At 43.9% G+C, this 17,487-nt stretch overlaps 1 protein-coding gene across 1 annotated transcript in view; it reads right to left on the bottom strand.

Annotated features, from left to right (window-relative positions):
- Window positions 1-17,487, bottom strand: part of STK11IP (serine/threonine kinase 11 interacting protein) — a 37,606-nt gene that overhangs the window by 9,394 nt on the left and 10,725 nt on the right. The window contains exons 6-15 of the mRNA XM_066631501.1: window positions 16,763-16,870; window positions 16,444-16,515; window positions 11,897-12,026; window positions 11,662-11,765; window positions 11,130-11,219; window positions 9,750-9,791; window positions 8,798-8,968; window positions 7,751-7,832; window positions 7,305-7,643; window positions 3,058-3,248 (exon numbers count right to left, since the gene is read on the bottom strand). Coding sequence (XP_066487598.1) covers window positions 3,058-3,248; window positions 7,305-7,643; window positions 7,751-7,832; window positions 8,798-8,968; window positions 9,750-9,791; window positions 11,130-11,219; window positions 11,662-11,765; window positions 11,897-12,026; window positions 16,444-16,515; window positions 16,763-16,870 — 1,329 coding nt within the window. The remainder of the gene's footprint in view (window positions 1-3,057; window positions 3,249-7,304; window positions 7,644-7,750; window positions 7,833-8,797; window positions 8,969-9,749; window positions 9,792-11,129; window positions 11,220-11,661; window positions 11,766-11,896; window positions 12,027-16,443; window positions 16,516-16,762; window positions 16,871-17,487) is intronic.

Here is a 17,487-nt window from a genome sequence, read left to right as displayed (position 1 = left end):
AAAAAAAACTAACTGAACACCCTCTGCCAGAGAACCCAAGTTCTGTGATCTGTTTAAAAAGTATATACGAGGGTTGCCCAGAAAGTAATGCACCACATTTTTTTTTCTCAGCCTACAGTAATGGTACAAATGCAAAACTTTAGATATACATTATTTGAATTTTCAGGAGTGCGCACACACATTTTTGGTTTCTTCAGACAGATAGCGTAGCTGCAGCAGTGTTTCGAAATGGCGTCTGTAAGTGATGTACGTTACAAGCAGCGTGTCGTCATTGAATTTCTCACTGTGGAGAAAGAAACTGTTGGGAACATTCACAAACGTTTGTGTACAGTTTATGGAGAATCTGCAGTCGACAGTAGTACGGTTAGTCGCTGGGCACAGAAGGTGAGGCCATTAGAAGGCGGTTCGGCAGAGCTCAAAGATTTGCAGCGTTCGGGGCGGCCATCCATGGCTGTCACACCTGACAAGACGCAGCTTGCTGATGTGCTCATTCGCGAGGACCGATGCATAACGACTAGGCAGTTGGCGCTGAAGCTGTCAATCAACAAAGGAAGTGTGGATGCAATCATCCATGCTCTTGATTATTCAAAAGTGTGTGCACGATGGGTTCCGCACTGTCTTACGGTGGACCACAAATCTCTCAGAAAAAACATTTCTTCTGAGTTGCTAAAACGTTTTGAAGATGAGGGGGTAGCGTTCTTGTCCAGGATTGTGACAGGTGATGAAACCTGGGTTCACCATTTTGAGCCCAAAATAAAACGACAGTTGATGGAATGGCGTCATCCTCAATCTCCACAGAAGAAAAAATTCAAAGCAACTGCTTCCGCCGGTAAGGTCATGATCACTGTGTTTTGGGACTGTGAGGGCATCATACTCATTGATGTGATGCCAAGAGGCAGCACCATTAATTCTGAAGCTTATGTGAAGACATTAACCAAACTCAAGAAGCGCTTCCAGCAACTTCGGCGCCACAACAACCCAGGTGAATGTTTGATTCAACATGATAACGCTCGGCCTCACACAAGTTTGAGGACTTCGGAACACATCACTAAACAGGGTTGGACTGTGTTACCCCATCCACCCTACAGCCCTGACCTAGCTCCCTCAGACTTCCACTTGTTTGGGCCATTAAAGGATGCCATTCGCGGAAGACATTTTGAGGGTGACGAAGAGGTGATTCGCACAGTGCAGAAATGGCTTCGTGACCAGAATAAGGAGTGGTACTGACAGGGCATACATGTCCTTGTGTCTCGCTGGAGGAAGGCCATAGAACCGGATGGAGATTACGTGGAAAAATAGGGAGTGTAGAAGAAACATCATTCTTTCTTGTGTGTAAGTTTCATTGTGTTCAATAAATAATTGTTGAAGAAAAAAAAATGTGGTGCATTACTTTCTGGGCGACCCTCGTATCCTTCTGCTAGCCTAAAGGAAGGGCATCAGGCTCTAGAGGACACTGAAGTTCTTTCCATGGATATCAGAAATTCAGCGTAACCACACTTTTTCCTCCTCCAGAGATTTCATCAAGCATTGCCCATACCTTCAAGCCCATCTCCAACTATATCACAGTCTTCCCACTGGAAATTGCTCCCAAAACTGCTGTTTATCCCTGAAACAACAGCAACTGGGGGGGGGGATAATTCCAGTAGGAGAGCAGCATAAGAGGAAATGGTTAACTTCTCTCCCCTCAGTTCCATCCCAAACTGGAGGCTCCCCATGGTGACATTCTCTTTAGAAAGTGGGCCTGTCAGAAGCGTATTGACTCTAAAATACATTTATTGCAATGTCCCATTTGGCCTGTATATCCCTGTGCAAATGGGATGAGTTTTCTCCTTAGGCAGAGCATAAAGTGTTTGGCGGAACCAAGGACTCTTTTCTCTACATATGCTATTAGGTATTGGTGCTCATACTTCAGAATGAAGGTTGATTAGAGGGCAAAACTGCAGACTCAAGTTGCCACAAAGCATTCATTGGAAAATAAGGCTGACTCCAGGAGGATGTGGCTGGAAGAAGACAGGAATGGGCTAAGGGGCTGAAGCAAAATGGCAGACTTGTACAAGGGATTAACCATTAGAGCTGTAGAGGTTTCAGCCGGGGCTTCCAAAATCTTGCAACCAGATGTACAAGAGCTGAGCAAAATGGTGCCAGCTTCAGTTCTGAATACACCAGTTGTGTATTCACCCCTGCTAACTAGTAAGAGGCACTCTTTCAAGTGGGTGCTCCTCTTTTATTCAGCAGGGGGAGAGTAACTGGCCCACCTCCCCCCAGCAGTGTCTTTTCTAGTGGCTGTCTGGTGTTCTTTTGCATCTTTTTAGACTGTGAGCCCTTTTGGGACAGGGAGCCATTCGTTATTTGATTTTTTTCTGTAAACCGCTTTGGGAACTTTTTGTTTAAAAGCGGTATATAAATAGTAGTTATTATTATTATTGTAATACAAGCATTGTTCAATAATTTTACTATATGCATCTTGTTTTAAGTTGTTTGAATTGTTTTATTGCTGTTCTGTCTTTGACTGTATCCCAGCCTGTTTACCCAGCTTTCCAAAGAGGATCTAAAGCTGCAGTAGGTTAAGAGGGCCAAAGAAGGCAGTGCTTGAACAGCGCTGCCTCAGGGAACAAAAATGTCAGGCTTTTTTCAGGTTTGGTATCAGGACATCTGTCAAGTAGAAAAGGGTGGAAACTAGACAGGCAAACTAGGCAGGAGGCCAATTGACAAGTCACATCCCATTGCCTTGGCAGCTCTGCCTGAGAGAACCTGTGAGAAGGTGAAGTCTTGAAGAAACAGCTAGTATGTTGGGAGCTAATAGCCCCCCCCCCCAGAAGTGAAGTACTGCCATCCACTGCTACGTCACCCCACAGAATCAAGCACACACATGCACTACAGTATCAAATCCACCTTTTGATCAAATCCAGTATCAAATCCAGTATCAAATCCACCTCCAAAAGGAAAGAGCCACCTTTTGATTTTGCATGATGGTTAGATAATGATAAACCCTCATGAAACACTGGATTACACAGTGGTCAGATGACCACTTTCCCCATGGAAGCAACTTTGACTCACCAGCCTTCTCCAGTGCATCTCTGAGGTCTCTACTTTCTGCAGGCTTTGCAGGTCCAGTCTGTTTAAAATCCTGGCAGCTTTTAGCTCTACCTCCAGCACATGTTGGGCTGTGACTCGCAGGAAGATCCAGTCTAGTTCAGGGTCACAATCGCCTTCAATCTGGCTTACCAGGACTGGCTGGCAGAGGTCCGCTATCACAATAAATGTGAGTATTAGGCTCTACCTACTGCAGTATCCAGCATCCTAGCAACTAAGGAAGACTGGAAAAATCCCAAGTCCTCTGACTATTTAAAAAAAATTCCATCGTCTCAAAACCCCTGGAGCATGTGGCAAAAGAGAACCAAGTAATGGAAACATGACTTTTTAAGTCCCCTTATGTGATACATGCAAAAGAATGCAGAAAGTCAGGAATTGATCTTGCCAGAGTATGGTCACATAACATTGCCTGCACTAGCCTTGGGACTGGACCACTGCAAACCTAGGTTGAAATCCCAGACCAGTTATGAATGTGGTTGAGTGGACAAGCAAAAGCCCTTTGTTTGCAGCCTAAATTGCCTCCTCTGATGTTTGGAAGGACATAATGCCACTTGAGAAAGGGCATAAAGTCCATTGAGAAAGGGGAAGATATTACAGTGATTTAGACCCAAATTCATGGTGTGGTATTAAGGGAATACTGAGCATGAAAATATTCCCTTTATACAAGACCACAGTGGAGTGTTGACACATAATTACATATACAAGCTAGTCAGATGGTACCTAATGGTCAAGGGAAAAACAAAGAATTGTATCCTAAGAAGCACTAGTGTACCAACACTTGCACAGACAACCTTGCCCACCCCTTTCTTCTTAGGATAACTCCCCAAAAGCCAATTTTGGAAGACTACAAGAACAAGCCCTTGGGAAAGGGGAGGGAGTTGTGGTGGAAGGGAAAACCCCTGAAAGGCACCTTCTAGTAGCAGAATGCTTGCAGGAGGTGCCTCCACCCTGTTTTCAGGGAATCCCCCCCCCCTCCTACTGCAGCCTCCTTCACTGCATCCCACACCATTCTCAAACCTTGAAAACCTTTTTGGAGACTTGGGGAGCTGCCATAGGGAAGAGGGGGTGGGAAAGTTCACGTGTGTGAATGCTGTAATGCTCACACTATTTAGGATACAATGCCAAAATGGGGGCTGTCAACTGGAAGTGAATAACTTCCAATATTCTGTTTGGTAAGACTGACTCAATGAGATCACACTCTATCCAAAGTAGGACTCATTGGTTCAAAGGGTTTGTTCTGCAAGAATTATTCCAAAAGTTAGGCACAAGCCATTTGGGATCTCCTTTCCTGAAAGCAACATGTAGGCAAGAACAAGATCCTGCTAAATTTGCAAAGATCTTGTGTGATGACCAAGCTCCTTTCTCCCAATTATTCCTCTTAAAGGGAGCCTCAATATAAAATTCAATAGGAAAGGCATTCCCAAGATATCATTGCCACTGCAGAAAGACAGCACAACCAGACACATGGATAGTTTTACATATTGCTTGTCTCCTTTGGCTGGCATCCAGAGAACAGTAGGTTCCAGAGAGCCTACCTGCCAAGACTGGCATAAGCCAGCTCAGTTGACCAAGTTGGAGGGTGGGGTGGGATACCCAGGCAGTTGAAAAACATCCAAGCAGATTGGACAATGCTTTCTTAAACCTAGGTTACTTAAGGTAAAGCCCAAAGATGCTTGTGTGTTTTCTGATCTGGACTCCTCAGAGTGTGCATCATGTGCGACTATTTCACATGCCTCCCTAGGTTTGACAGTCATAATTGGAGTCTGAAAACAGAAGCCTTAATTAACTACATTTAGGGATCAGTGTGTTACAGCCCAAACCTGTCATTGTGATCCAGCACCAGAACTAGCGTTCTGGACAAGAACGCGCTTTTCAGGTGTCATAAATGGTGGTTTGGAAATGTGCTTAGCCAAATGTGCATAGCAGAAAGGTCATGGAGGCCCAGCACACAATGGCAAGAAGAGGAGCACCCATCAACAATGGTGAGTTGGTGGCAGGGGCATAATGGGGCAGGGGGAGGGTGGAACATGGCAAGGTGGGAGGTGTGTTGGAGGCATGAGGGGATGGTATTCAGCACAAGCAACATGCGCCAGATGTTATCCCTCTGGAGCAAGCCACCATGCTCCCTTTGCCTCCTCAGACTTGCACCAGCTAAACAGCTAGTGCAGGTCCAAGACGACCTACTGGCAATTAAGAGACCTATAGGCAATCAAGGAAAAACATTTTCCCTTACCTCTGCCAAGCCTTCTGATCAACCCCATCACCATAGCATGCAGCGAGGCCATTTTGGCACAGCTGTGCTGTGGCAGGAAGACCCATAGACTGGGCCATTAGACACCTAAGAGATTTTATTTTCATTTTAAAAGTTTGTCTGTAATCAACGGCTTGTACCTTTTGTTAAGACCCACACCTGAGCATGTCCAACACCCAAGCTATTCTGTAAGTCTGCTTGATATTTTTTTTCTTCCTTGAATTATCCTACTTTTAGTTTTAACTCTTCACCTGCCTGTTTGATTGAACTCTGTCCATGGACCACTGGCTACATGCCACATCTACAGCATAGCCTATATAGGGGATCTTCAGCATAGCTGGAGAAAAAGTTTTTTAGGATGGTCTCCATCAGGACTTGTCCTCATTGTGGCAGTGCAATCTGTTTAAGCCCTGGTCAATTGGGGGGGGGGGGTAGAGGGCACCAGGGCCCGCCCCCCCAATCACCAATTTTCTAACCTAGAATGATATTAACTTTTGCACTTTCCAGTAAGGAGGATTTGGTTGCATACTTTGCTTAAAAATAATGACTGCATTTGTCCTTCAAAGCGTGTCAGTGCAAGAAATGGAGTTCTACATCACATCATCCACATAAGAACATATAAGAACATAAGAACAGCCCCACTGGATCAGGCCATAGGCCCATCTAGTCCAGCTTCCTGTATCTCACAGCGGCCCACCAAATGCCCCAGGGAGCACACCAGATAACAAGAGACCTCATCCTGGTGCCCTCCCTTGCATCTGGCATTCTGACATAACCCATTCCTAAAATCAGGAGGTTGCGCATACACATCATGGCTTGTACCCCATAATGGATTTTTCCTCCAGAAACTCGTCCAATCCCCTTTTAAAGGCGTCTAGGCTAGACGCCAGCACCACATCCTGTGGCAAGGAGTTCCACAGACCGACCACGCGCTGAGTAAAGAAATATTTTCTTTTGTCTGTCCTAACCCGCCCAACACTCAATTTTAGTGGATGTCCCCTGGTTCTGGTATTATGTGAGAGTGTAAAGAGCATCTCCCTATCCACTCTGTCCATCCCCTGCATAATTTTGTATGTCTCAATCATGTCCCCCCTCAGGCGTCTCTTTTCTAGGCTGAAGAGGCCCAAACGCCGTAGCCTTTCCTCATAAGGAAGGTGCCCCAGCCCCGTAATCATCTTAGTCGCTCTCTTTTGCACCTTTTCCATTTCCACATTTGTATGGAAGATGGAAGTTTGCATAAATTTGACTTTTACTGTCATGTTTTCTGGCTGTACCCTTGGTTTTTCACTTCAATTTGTTTTGAAACATTTGGCATTTTGGCTCCATCACTGCAGATGATGAACGTGAAGGAAATCAGAGCTAAGAACAGTAGGTGTGTATTGGCAGAGACTCTGGATATTGGGAGGGACATTTCTGTATCATGTGAAGCTCTCCAGTTTCAGGTGGGGGTCTTTTCGAGACCTACCCAGATAGCAGGAATTGAATCCAACACCTTTACATGTGCATGTGCTCCATTTCCTGAGTACCCGAGGCCACAATTCAACACCAAAACAGAGGTGGTTCAAAGGCACTGATTTTAGTGGGATTGCCTGGGCATAATTCATCGCAGTTCCCAGATTCTGCATGAGAGGTTACATGATGTTCTGAGCACATCCATGCAGATTCCTTTCCTGCTTCTGGAAAGTACTGATTTTGAGCCTCTATTTTCTTCAGACAGTGACTTTTCATGAATCCAAAGCTCAAGCACATTCAGGCAGAGATAGGATTTGTCTAGCAAACAAGCAAAACTGCAAGATTCAGCAGAATTCAAATCAGGAGTATCACCACAGGGAATTTGCACCCAGTCACCCAGGAGATAGCATCTTTGACCTCCCGATATAACCCTTTGCAGGGTGCCAAATATTCACAGCTTCCTACCAATCCACAGAAATGTAAACTGGCCTAGAAGTGCACTATTTACCTTCCACTTTTTCCTCCAGATCTTTATCTTCTTTCGCTGCCAACCCATTTGTTTCCACTTCTGCCCTGAGAACTTCCACCACAGCTTCACCCTGTGGCATCTCCAGTTGTTTTTCCTCTTCAGCAACAAGCTCCTTCTGCTCCTGCACCATGTTCTTGCTCTGCTCAGAAACCACACCTGAGCTGCCTAGAGAGTCAGTCGTAGGACTTCTAGAGGGGGAGTGGTTTCCTGCCTGCCCTTCCGTTTCCAGGTGCCACCTGTATTGGAGCCAGTTGGCACCAAAGCGATCTCGAAAACTGTCCATACGCTCCATCTCTGCCTGATGCTGCTGAACTAACCCTGGGGTGAGAAAAAAGATATACCCTAAGCATTTGAAGACAGACATGACAGTCCCCAGAGTATTTGAGTCTTAAGCAATCTTCAACCTCAGGCAATTTGGATCTTACCTGCTGAAAGGGGTAGCGTTGTGTGCTCATGATCTGTATCGCTGGGCTCTGAAATGCTGGCCCTACGCACTTTAACCTTCCCCTAAAGCAGAGGCAAGCTGTAAGACTACAGACAGACTTCCTAAGTTCTTCAGTGATAATTTAACACATTCTTAACACTATTGCAATTGTTTCACACCTTTGTAGACAAGGTTTTCTAACCTCCAGAATTGGAATTCTGGTCCAATTAAGATTTTCAGTAGACACAGCACACATTTAAACATTTTCTCTACAATGTTCTCCCCTCTTTTTAAACAAAGAACATAATTTTCAGGGTGATGTACAAACCAGAAGAGCAGTGGTTCTCACACTTTTAGCACCGGGATCCACTTTTTAGAATTAGAATCTGTCACGACCCACTGGAAGTGATGTGATGATTGGAAGCAACATCAAGCTGGAAAATTTTTAACAATCCTAGGCTACAATCCTACCCACACTTACCAAGGAACAAGTCCCATTTACTATCATTGTTAATACATAGTAGCCTGTTAAAAGTACAGATCTATAACATTTCCCCAAATGCAGACACATACCATGGGAGCATCAAGTCCAATATATTAAAAATAAAATATTGAAATGAATGGGGACCCACCTAGTGGGTCCCAACCCATAGTTTGAGAAACACTGCACTAGAGGCCTTCCTCCACACTTTGTACTTTCCTGGCATGCTTCCGGAAAGTACCATGTAGAAGCAGGGGAGGCTCTGGGGTTGACTGGCTGAGGTCTACACTCACCAGATAGTCCACCTGGCCAAGCCACCCATTGAACACTCAGCACTGGTGGTTGTGGTAGCACCCAATACACCCTTAGGAGGAAGGCGGTACGAACACTGGTGGCAGTAGCAAATGCGGTTCCTTGCAACCTGGGCTGACAACTTGTAAAAGTACCTCACCCCCCCCCCCATTCCAATAAATTGTCAGCACATAGCACTCAAGTCACCAATTGCAGAATAACCTTTTCACTCACCAACCCACTTAAAAAAATCAAAATATTATCAACAGTGACCACCTTAATTTTCTTCTGAGAGGGGAGCCTGACAGATTTGCTCTCTTCAGGGGACTGACTATCACTCTGGTCTGCAGCACAAGAACTTTCCAGGACACTGCGGTCAGTCAGGGCCCTCTCCGAGGCTGGGGTGCAGAGTGCCTGAGCAGCAACGTGATCCAATTTGGAGAGGTACTGAAAGACAGAATGAGTTCTGGTAAGGTGAAGTCAAGTAAGGACGCCCATTCACAAAGACTTCTGCCTATTCCCCTTCAATTCTTCCCTTAAAAGGGGCCTAGCCGGTACAATTTCAGCAGTTGGGTGTGCATTTGCAGAAAAAATATTCAGCAGGAGAAAGATTGGGAGAAAGATTCGTAGATTGTAAGCCCTTTTGGGACAGGGAGCCATTTAGTTATTTGATTTCGTCTGTAAACCACTTTGTGAACTTTTTTTTGAAAAGCATTATATAAAATACTGAAGATGAGGAGGAGAAAAGTATCAAGGCAGAGAAGGATACTTAAACTTTTTCTGGGGTGAACGAGAATATTACTGGCTGTCCATTATTTTAAGAGGGCTAGAAAACACTAGAGCAGTACTACTCAAACCAGTCCACAGACTGGTTGCCAATCTTTGGCATATCTCATGGGGCTTCCTTCTTCCAGCTTCTTAAGAATCTTGAGACTTGCTGTGGGACTAGGACATGCGCCAAGCCTTACAAGAAGCTCTGAGAAGCAGAAAAGACTGGGTAAGCCAATGTGCTGCATGCCTTCCCCTCCCTCCCCATATTTATATGTGTCCTGCATATAGAGAGACTGCAGCAGATTAGGAAAAAAAATGCCAGTCTGCAACAGCAGACACTTTGAGAAGTGCTGCTCTAGAGGACACCCGATGAAAAAGCTTTCAACAAGAAGAGGATTTATACCCACTTCTCTTACTAGCAACAGCTCTGGAAAAAAATTGTTTCTACCCTACTCACCCGCAGGTCAGAAGCAGACAATGGCTCTTCATCAAGAAGGAACTGAAATAAAAACAAAGAAGAATGATAGGGCACTAACAGCCCCTTCTGCTTGTCATCAATGAAACAAAAATGCCATTAGAAAGATTTTCCATGGCTGGATAAATCTCTTTTATATTCTGTGGCTCTTGACCCAGAGTAGGTGAAGTCTGGAATGGAAAACCGACCTCTTATGCTTGGCAAAATATGCTTGTTTCACTCAGGCGTGTACGTGGGTATAAGGAGTCATCTGGGCTGCTGGAGATGAACAGCTTATATTCATAGTCACCTCAAAGATCATGACTTGCAAATCCCAGTTTATCATGTGTGCAATATAGAACTTGTGCCAGTTTTCTAATCTTATATACAGAGCAGAAGGTGCATGTGTTATACCACACACATGGGGGAGTTATCTAAACAACATAATGAAGATATATTGCACTAACAGGACTTAATGGACAAGGAATCACTTTGTAGAGGAGAGTGCTAAAGCAAGAACTGTGAAGGACTATCACCAACCTCCTGGCTGGTATCCAAAAAGCTACTTTTACAAAAAGCACCCAAGCACCTTTTCACATAGTCTGTTCTATAAAAAGTAGACTGTTCTTTGAACAGCAGATTGTCATACTACATCAAACTACATTTGACACTTCCCTCAATTATAAAAGCAAATTTCCAGAAAACACGGGGGACTGTTAGATTTCTAAGCTTCCATGGGCACATGACATTAAATTGCACAGGTTTCCATCCCCTGCATCCTGGCCCCAGCACCAAGCAGAATTCTATACGTCTTGGGTCAGGGTGGGGAATCTATTTGTTCCTGCATACACCACATAGCAACAAAAGTTTTCCATCATAAGGGTCAAAGATTGGCTGAACAGATTTACTGGCTCCACCTTTTCTGGATGACAAATCTGTTCAACACAAAAAGTGATGACATCCCCCCAATAAGTCAACTTGATACTGGGTGGGGGAGAGGAGATGGTGGTTCCTTGTACAAGTGCCAAGTCTTTCACATGACTGTGGAATTACGGTGCATTAGTACAGTGAGAATGTGAAATTCTGCAATTTTTTTTACAAGACAAACAAAAAGACAACCTAAAATTTAACAAAGCATGGAGACAACCTTTAGACAAGCAATAAACAATTACTAGATAAACACGGAGTTTGCTTCCAATCCTTACTTCTTACTTCTGAGTAGACAGGCATAGTATTGGGCTCTTATGCTACAATCCTAATCCGCATTTTCCTGGGAGTATTTAATTGAAGTAATTAGGTGATAGTGATAGTGTTCACTTTTGGGGTTATAGTTCATCTGAGTCTGAACTTCAACAAACTGGAACATAAGCCACATATACTCACACTGGAAGAAATGGCTCTTGGAGACAAGTGCATTATGGTGGCAGGCCGGTGGTTCTGATGGAACCATAATGGGTTCCCCTCCAGATGCAACTGGAAGAAAAAAAAAAAGTCCAACACACTGACAAACATGAACTGATTTTACTATGTAAACTGCTTTGTGAACAGCTCCTATTGAAAAACAGTATATACCGCAGATACTCGCCCATGAGTCGATGCCACAGATAAGGCTCTGCCCTGACTGACCCAGAGATAAGGCAAAGTGATAATCGGAGCTTGATTACTTGGCAAAAATTTCACATACTATACATTAGTATCTACGGTAAATATTCTTAATATTGTGTTGTTGGACAGATGACACTGCCTCTCTGCCCCAGACAGCAAATCCATAACAGTTTGGAGTGCCACATGTATACACTATTGCTATAGAGACACCTCCTAGTAAACAGCTGACAAGACCCTTTTCTCCAAACTCAAAGTCCTCAAACTGACCAAGCCTCCCTCCCACAAACCCCTAAAGAGATCAGTTGCTTACTCTTTTCAAATTGTGTAGCAAGGTCAGTGGTGCCAACAGTGTGTGTTCCAATAGTAAGTTATAGGCAACGTCAAGGTGCTGAAGGCTAGGTAGCTGCTCCACACCTGTGGAGAAGAAAGCAGAGTTGGATCAGAGAAGAAGCAAGATGACCCCCCAATCAGGCCTCCCATCTCCAATCCAATACAAACCAGACCCCAGAGTCCCGCGTGCAGCTGCAGCCTCACTACAATCTCACCATTAATACTGTCAAGCTGGTTGTACCGCAGGATCAAGGTCACCAGTTTAGCTTGGCTGTGCAGCCCGAGATCAGGCACCTTGGACAGGAAGTTATAGGCCATATTTAAGTACTCTAGCTCCATCAGCACCTATATAAAGAAAGAAGCTCAGCACCAGTTATTCATATTAGTGCCTCTTCTGGCACAGAAATCTGCTTTATACCAACTACTGGTCCATCTAGTTCAATATTATTGATGCCGACTGGCAGAAGTTCAAGGTTTCTGAAATGAATTTTCACTGCTTTCCCTGGAGATGCTGGGAATGGAACCTGGGACTTTCACATGCAAAGCAGATGCTCTTCCTCTGAGCTACGACTCCTCTCTATCATTTTAAAAGTCTTTCACCAAAGCAAGTCCTATATACACTATAAGACAAGCTATAGGTGACCAATTAAAAAAACCAGCAGAATTCAAAGGAGCCAGGCTTACAACAGCAGAGAGATCAGAGAGCTTCTTTATCTCAGGAACTCTGCTCACATGCTCTGTGGAACATGAACTAAATTCTGCCCAAGCCTGCATATGACAGCCATGAGGCAACTTAGTGATAAGAGTGGACCTCATAGTAAGAAGAGGAAACCAACACCCAAGGAGAACTGGCAGATCTCACAAGAGGAGAACAACTTCTCACTTGATAACCAATTTACTATAATTGCTAGTTTGGTTGCTTATATTTTGAGTTCTCTTACTGAAACTGCCTGAACTCCCAGAAGAAAGTGCTGTACAAATTTTAAACAAAAACAGTAGCATTAAGGAGGGCATAAGCATTTAAGAAACCAAACTCCAGCCTCTGTAGGGTGGACAGATCCTCCAAATGAATGACCCCTTGACCACTGAGTCATTGACGTAGGGCAATAGTATGCAAAAAAGAAGAGGTGTACCAGGTTGGGGGGTCGTCGTCCCCACACAGTAAATTCATGTATGTATGAACCCAGATGGCTCAGTTTAACATCACCACATGCTAAGAGAAAGGTGAAGTCACAAGCAAGCCTGTTCTCTGGGTAAAATACTGTTATTTCCTGCTGAAATACAGAGGTTAGATAAACACTTTATCTAAGAAGCAATTTGGCCTGTCTTCCTCTACCTGCTACACCAACACATTTCCTACTGAGGTTATAAGAGCTTATACTGAGGTTATAAGACTAAGGTTATACAGTAGGGGGAGAAGCAGCTGTCTAGCAGCAACAGAGAAAGAAGCAAGTCTGGAAAGGTCAGGAACACAAGAACAGGGAGAAGGTTGGATCATTGCCCTCTACCTCTGTGGTCTTCACAGCAGTCCAGGTAGAGAGTAATCATGACTTCCTAGTCACTTATTAAGGGAGGTCAGCACTGTTAATTCTTGCCCCCCCCAAAAGGTAGCATAATCTCAACACTTGCTATTCAGTCCTTGGCCTTGTCAAAGATATACTGGAGAGGGTTGTCAAGAAGTAATTATATTGTTGTGATGGTCACTGAAGATGGTGATGGAAAGCTGTCCTATAGAGTCTCATTCTTTCACCCCACTTGCTATTTAACCTCAATACTGAACCATGGGGAGCGTTTTAACAACTGTTTAAGACTTTAAGCACATGGAAGCAAACTACCTGCATTATTCTGAAAGTGAAACTCAATCCCAACATTTTATTTCAATCGCATACACACACGTGCACATCTTCTAACTATAGTTCTGGGAATGGCGATACACACCAAAAAAAAGTAATTAGGTTTCTAGAATGGCCTCTTTGTAATCCCAAACCTACAAGCAGAGCCATCCCTTGAGTAGAGCACCTGGTGCAGCAGCCCTGCTCCTCAGGTGTGCATGACCAATATATGACCATAACGGGGGCCCTGGGCCCACACCCTTCCATGGATGGCTCGGTATACAAGAATGGTGCTTAAACATTTGTGCTTTCCACTTTAAAAGAAGGAAGCAGGTTTGAAGTGAGCCTAAGGGGCAGAACTCTTAACTATATAATCTGGGAACTTCCTGAATGGACTGACAATGTCTTCTTCCCCTTGGTACATGCTCCTATCTTCACTTGTATAATTTTTCATACCAGTAAAGTCTGCTTTATTGTAACTGACAGGGGGAAGGAGCAGAAGGTGTGGGGAAGGTAAGCATCTCCAGAGGAAAATAGGGACAGAGCACATGATCAATGGAGCAGCAAGTGACTGCAAAATGCTTATCAGCAAGTGGGCAAAGGGAAATATGGTTTCACAGCTACAACTTCAGTGATGCAATAGCTGCATTTTATTGCCCTGGCTACAAAGACAACTGCAGAAGGCCATTCCAAGGTAGCTCCCTGCATAGAAACAGAATTTCAATCAAGTCTTCACTCAACCCTACTATGACTCCATAGGATTGAGCACACCATGGAAATACAGGGGGGAGAAGGAAAATGTATGCTGCAGAGCAATAAGTTACACACTTCCCTCTTTATAAATACTTTAGCTACACAGATTTTCAATTATCCCTACCGCATATATTAAGACCATCCCTCTTTATCCATACCAAAATTTTTGATATAAGGTCAGGAAATGGTGAGGGGTAAAAAAACTAGGTAGACTAGTGGAGACAAAGTCTACCTCCTATTTTGCCCAAAAGTACACCTCCCCTCCACACAAAACTCCAGAGACAGGGAAGGGAACAAATTTGTCTCATATGCCCAGAAGTTCCAGGAGATCAGATCAAATTTTGGATTTCTCTCCCTTGCAGGAGAGAGGTACAGAAGCACCCCCTTTCTTGGAAGTACTCCTATGGGTTTTACAGGATGAGTTCTTCAGGACCCTCAGAGGACTGAGCATGGCTAAGGAAGAGACACCCTCTGTGTGAGATGCACTGCCTGATGGGTAGCATGTTCGGATGCTATCAAGGCACCTCACTATGTGCTCCTTTTCACAATGTATCTGCTTTGTGTTTCTACAAATTACTGTGAAAATGCAGCCTACAGAACAGAAGGAAGATGAAACAAGTCATGGGAAAAGTAGAAAGACAGGTGAAACATGAGAGCTTCCAACAGTTCGCAACTAAAGCTTGAAGTGCTAAACCACATAAAACACTTTCATCATAGACGTTTAATAATATTAATGCGGTATAATTTTAAATGTTATTTATTCTATTTTATTATGTCATGCAACTTTTTCCTAATGCTTTTAAGCATATAAGGTGATTTGGGGTGAACTTGGAATGGCTTTGAAACAATTTAGAATTTCCCAAGTAGACTATTTCCCTCAGAGTAGAATTACTCCGAGGACTCCCCTCAGCAGTGTCAGAGGGACATTACAAAAAGATACCTTGGTCCCAACGTCTATGTCCCTGTGGATCAGAAGATATCGAAACAAGCGAACATGTGCTTTTTCACTGTTCCTTTTACAGGAACATTTGTGCCACCTTTATCACTCCATTACTGATCCATTTTTTGGGACACACACAACAATATATGAACTTGTTGCTTTCTGACACAAGTTCAGCTATTACTTTTAGTGTTGCGAGATTCTTTGCTTCAGCGATACGCATCAGGACACTGATACTGAAAGTGAACTAAATTCAGTAGAGTTGCCGTCTTTGTTGGGAAGTTTGCCTCTGAGAATGGGTGATGGGTTTGGGTCTTTTGAAGACAGTGATTGTTTAGTTCAATGTTTTTAATTGTATAATTGTTAAATTTTATTCCTTGTGCACTGATATTTTCAAGTGCATAGTTTCATATTTTATGTACTGGTCAGTGACCGTAATAAAAGATTCTTCTTCAGAATTTCCCATTGAAATTAATGTAATAATTGTACTTGCGCAGTTTCACTATAAGGGCTATTTTTACAAATGAATTAGGTATATTTAAAAGGGAAATGCGTCTTCCCCCACAAACCTGTTTTATTTTTCACATTTTTATACCACCCTTCATCCAAGGAATATACACTATGCCAGTGATTCTCAAACTTTTAGGGAGCATTACTCCTTAAGTAAGTCTTTGTGGGGGAGGAGCAAGGGCAGCAACACAATCCCCAGGATCGCATCATTAAGGGTGGCAAGAGGGGGTGCTTTTACTTACTGTGGACAGAAGCAAGGAGGAGAAGGCTCAGGGAGCCCCACACAGCCCTCTGCAGGGCTCCCTGAGTGTTAGAATGTTGGGAAACAGCACATGCAAACCACTTCTGGTTTGCAGGAAGTTTGCATGTGCTGTTTCCCAACATTCTAACACTCAGGGAGCCCTGCAGAGAGCTGCACGAGGCTCCCTGCACCTTCTGCTCCTTGCCCACAATATGTCAAAGCACCTCCTTGCCCCCCTTAGCAACGTGAATGTAGGGAATGTATCACTGCCTCCCCTCTTCCCCTGCCCCTTAAAGGGACAGGGAAAGCTTTACATGAACTGGTGGGACAAGACCCACCAGTTTAAGAACCACTGCACTATGCTAAGGGCCAGGCTGGAAATGCAAGATGGGAGAACAATGAGCTGGTGACAGGAGCAAAGGAGAAAAACCAGTTTGCTTTGTAAGCTACTACAAAAGGGAATATAGCTTCCTGCTTAATACTTACAGTCAAGTAGTTCTTGCAGTCCTGGAGGAGATTGTGACTAAGATCCAGAGCCTTCAGGGCATTCAACAATTGCTTATCAGGAATAAGAAAGAAAAGGTGTGACCAATCTCACAAAACAAGTAGTCTCAGGGCTAGGAGGCAAGTTACAGCATTGCCACCCAGAAGCCCAAGTCTCAAGGCCCACAGCCAATAGCAGGACAAATCAAGGAAAACCTATTTATCCAGAAGTAGGAGCACAGTCACCCATTGTCACAGTTTCCCACCAAGAAAGATTCAATTCCCACCATCTTTAACTTCCCCCACCAATCCTCCAACACACCAGTGAATCATCTAAGACAGCAATGGTGTTGTAGCTGAAGTTGACTGTCTGCAATTCCAACCAAGGAAGGGCAGTGCTGAGGTCGCCTCCACATGCCGAGATGATCTCCTACAAGAATAATGAAATGAACAGCTGGCAGATGAAAAGGAATCATTCCAAATGTGCTTCATCAGTCTCTCAGCATCCTGCTTTCAGGATTACCAATTTCTGAGTTGGCCCTTGCACCTGGTCTTTAATAGCAGGTTGACCTGCAGCAGATAGCTTGTGATTATTCTTACCTTCATGTTGCGAAAGGCTTCACCTGCTAATTCCTGCATATCAAGCTGCACTAAAAGGCAAAAGAGCAGTCCACTTTGCAACCAAACCTCGTTCTACCATTCTCCCAGGAAATGCCCATTTTGGCTAAACTACACTCAACATGAGATTACAATACAGTTTGCCCCAAGTAATTCTGAGTTGGGGTGGAGGAAGAGAAAGATTGGCCAATCAAGTGCTAATGTTTTTCCTCCAGGTAGACACCCTATACTGTGAATTGAATCAGATTCTGGATAGCCTACCTACTGAAACTGGCATAAGCCAGTCCACCTGACTGAACTCATACATTTATTGATTTGAAAAATTTATATCCCGACTTTCCCATACTTAAGCAAATGCCCAAGGCAGTTTACAAAGCTCCATAATAAAAGTAAAGCACATCAATACTGAGTATTACAACAAAGCAAAGC

The sequence above is a fragment of the Tiliqua scincoides genome, chromosome 1 (genome assembly GCF_035046505.1).
Source record: "Tiliqua scincoides isolate rTilSci1 chromosome 1, rTilSci1.hap2, whole genome shotgun sequence".
NCBI classification, from domain to species: Eukaryota; Metazoa; Chordata; class Lepidosauria; order Squamata; family Scincidae; genus Tiliqua; species Tiliqua scincoides.
This window is presented reverse-complemented; position numbering and strand designations above follow the sequence as displayed.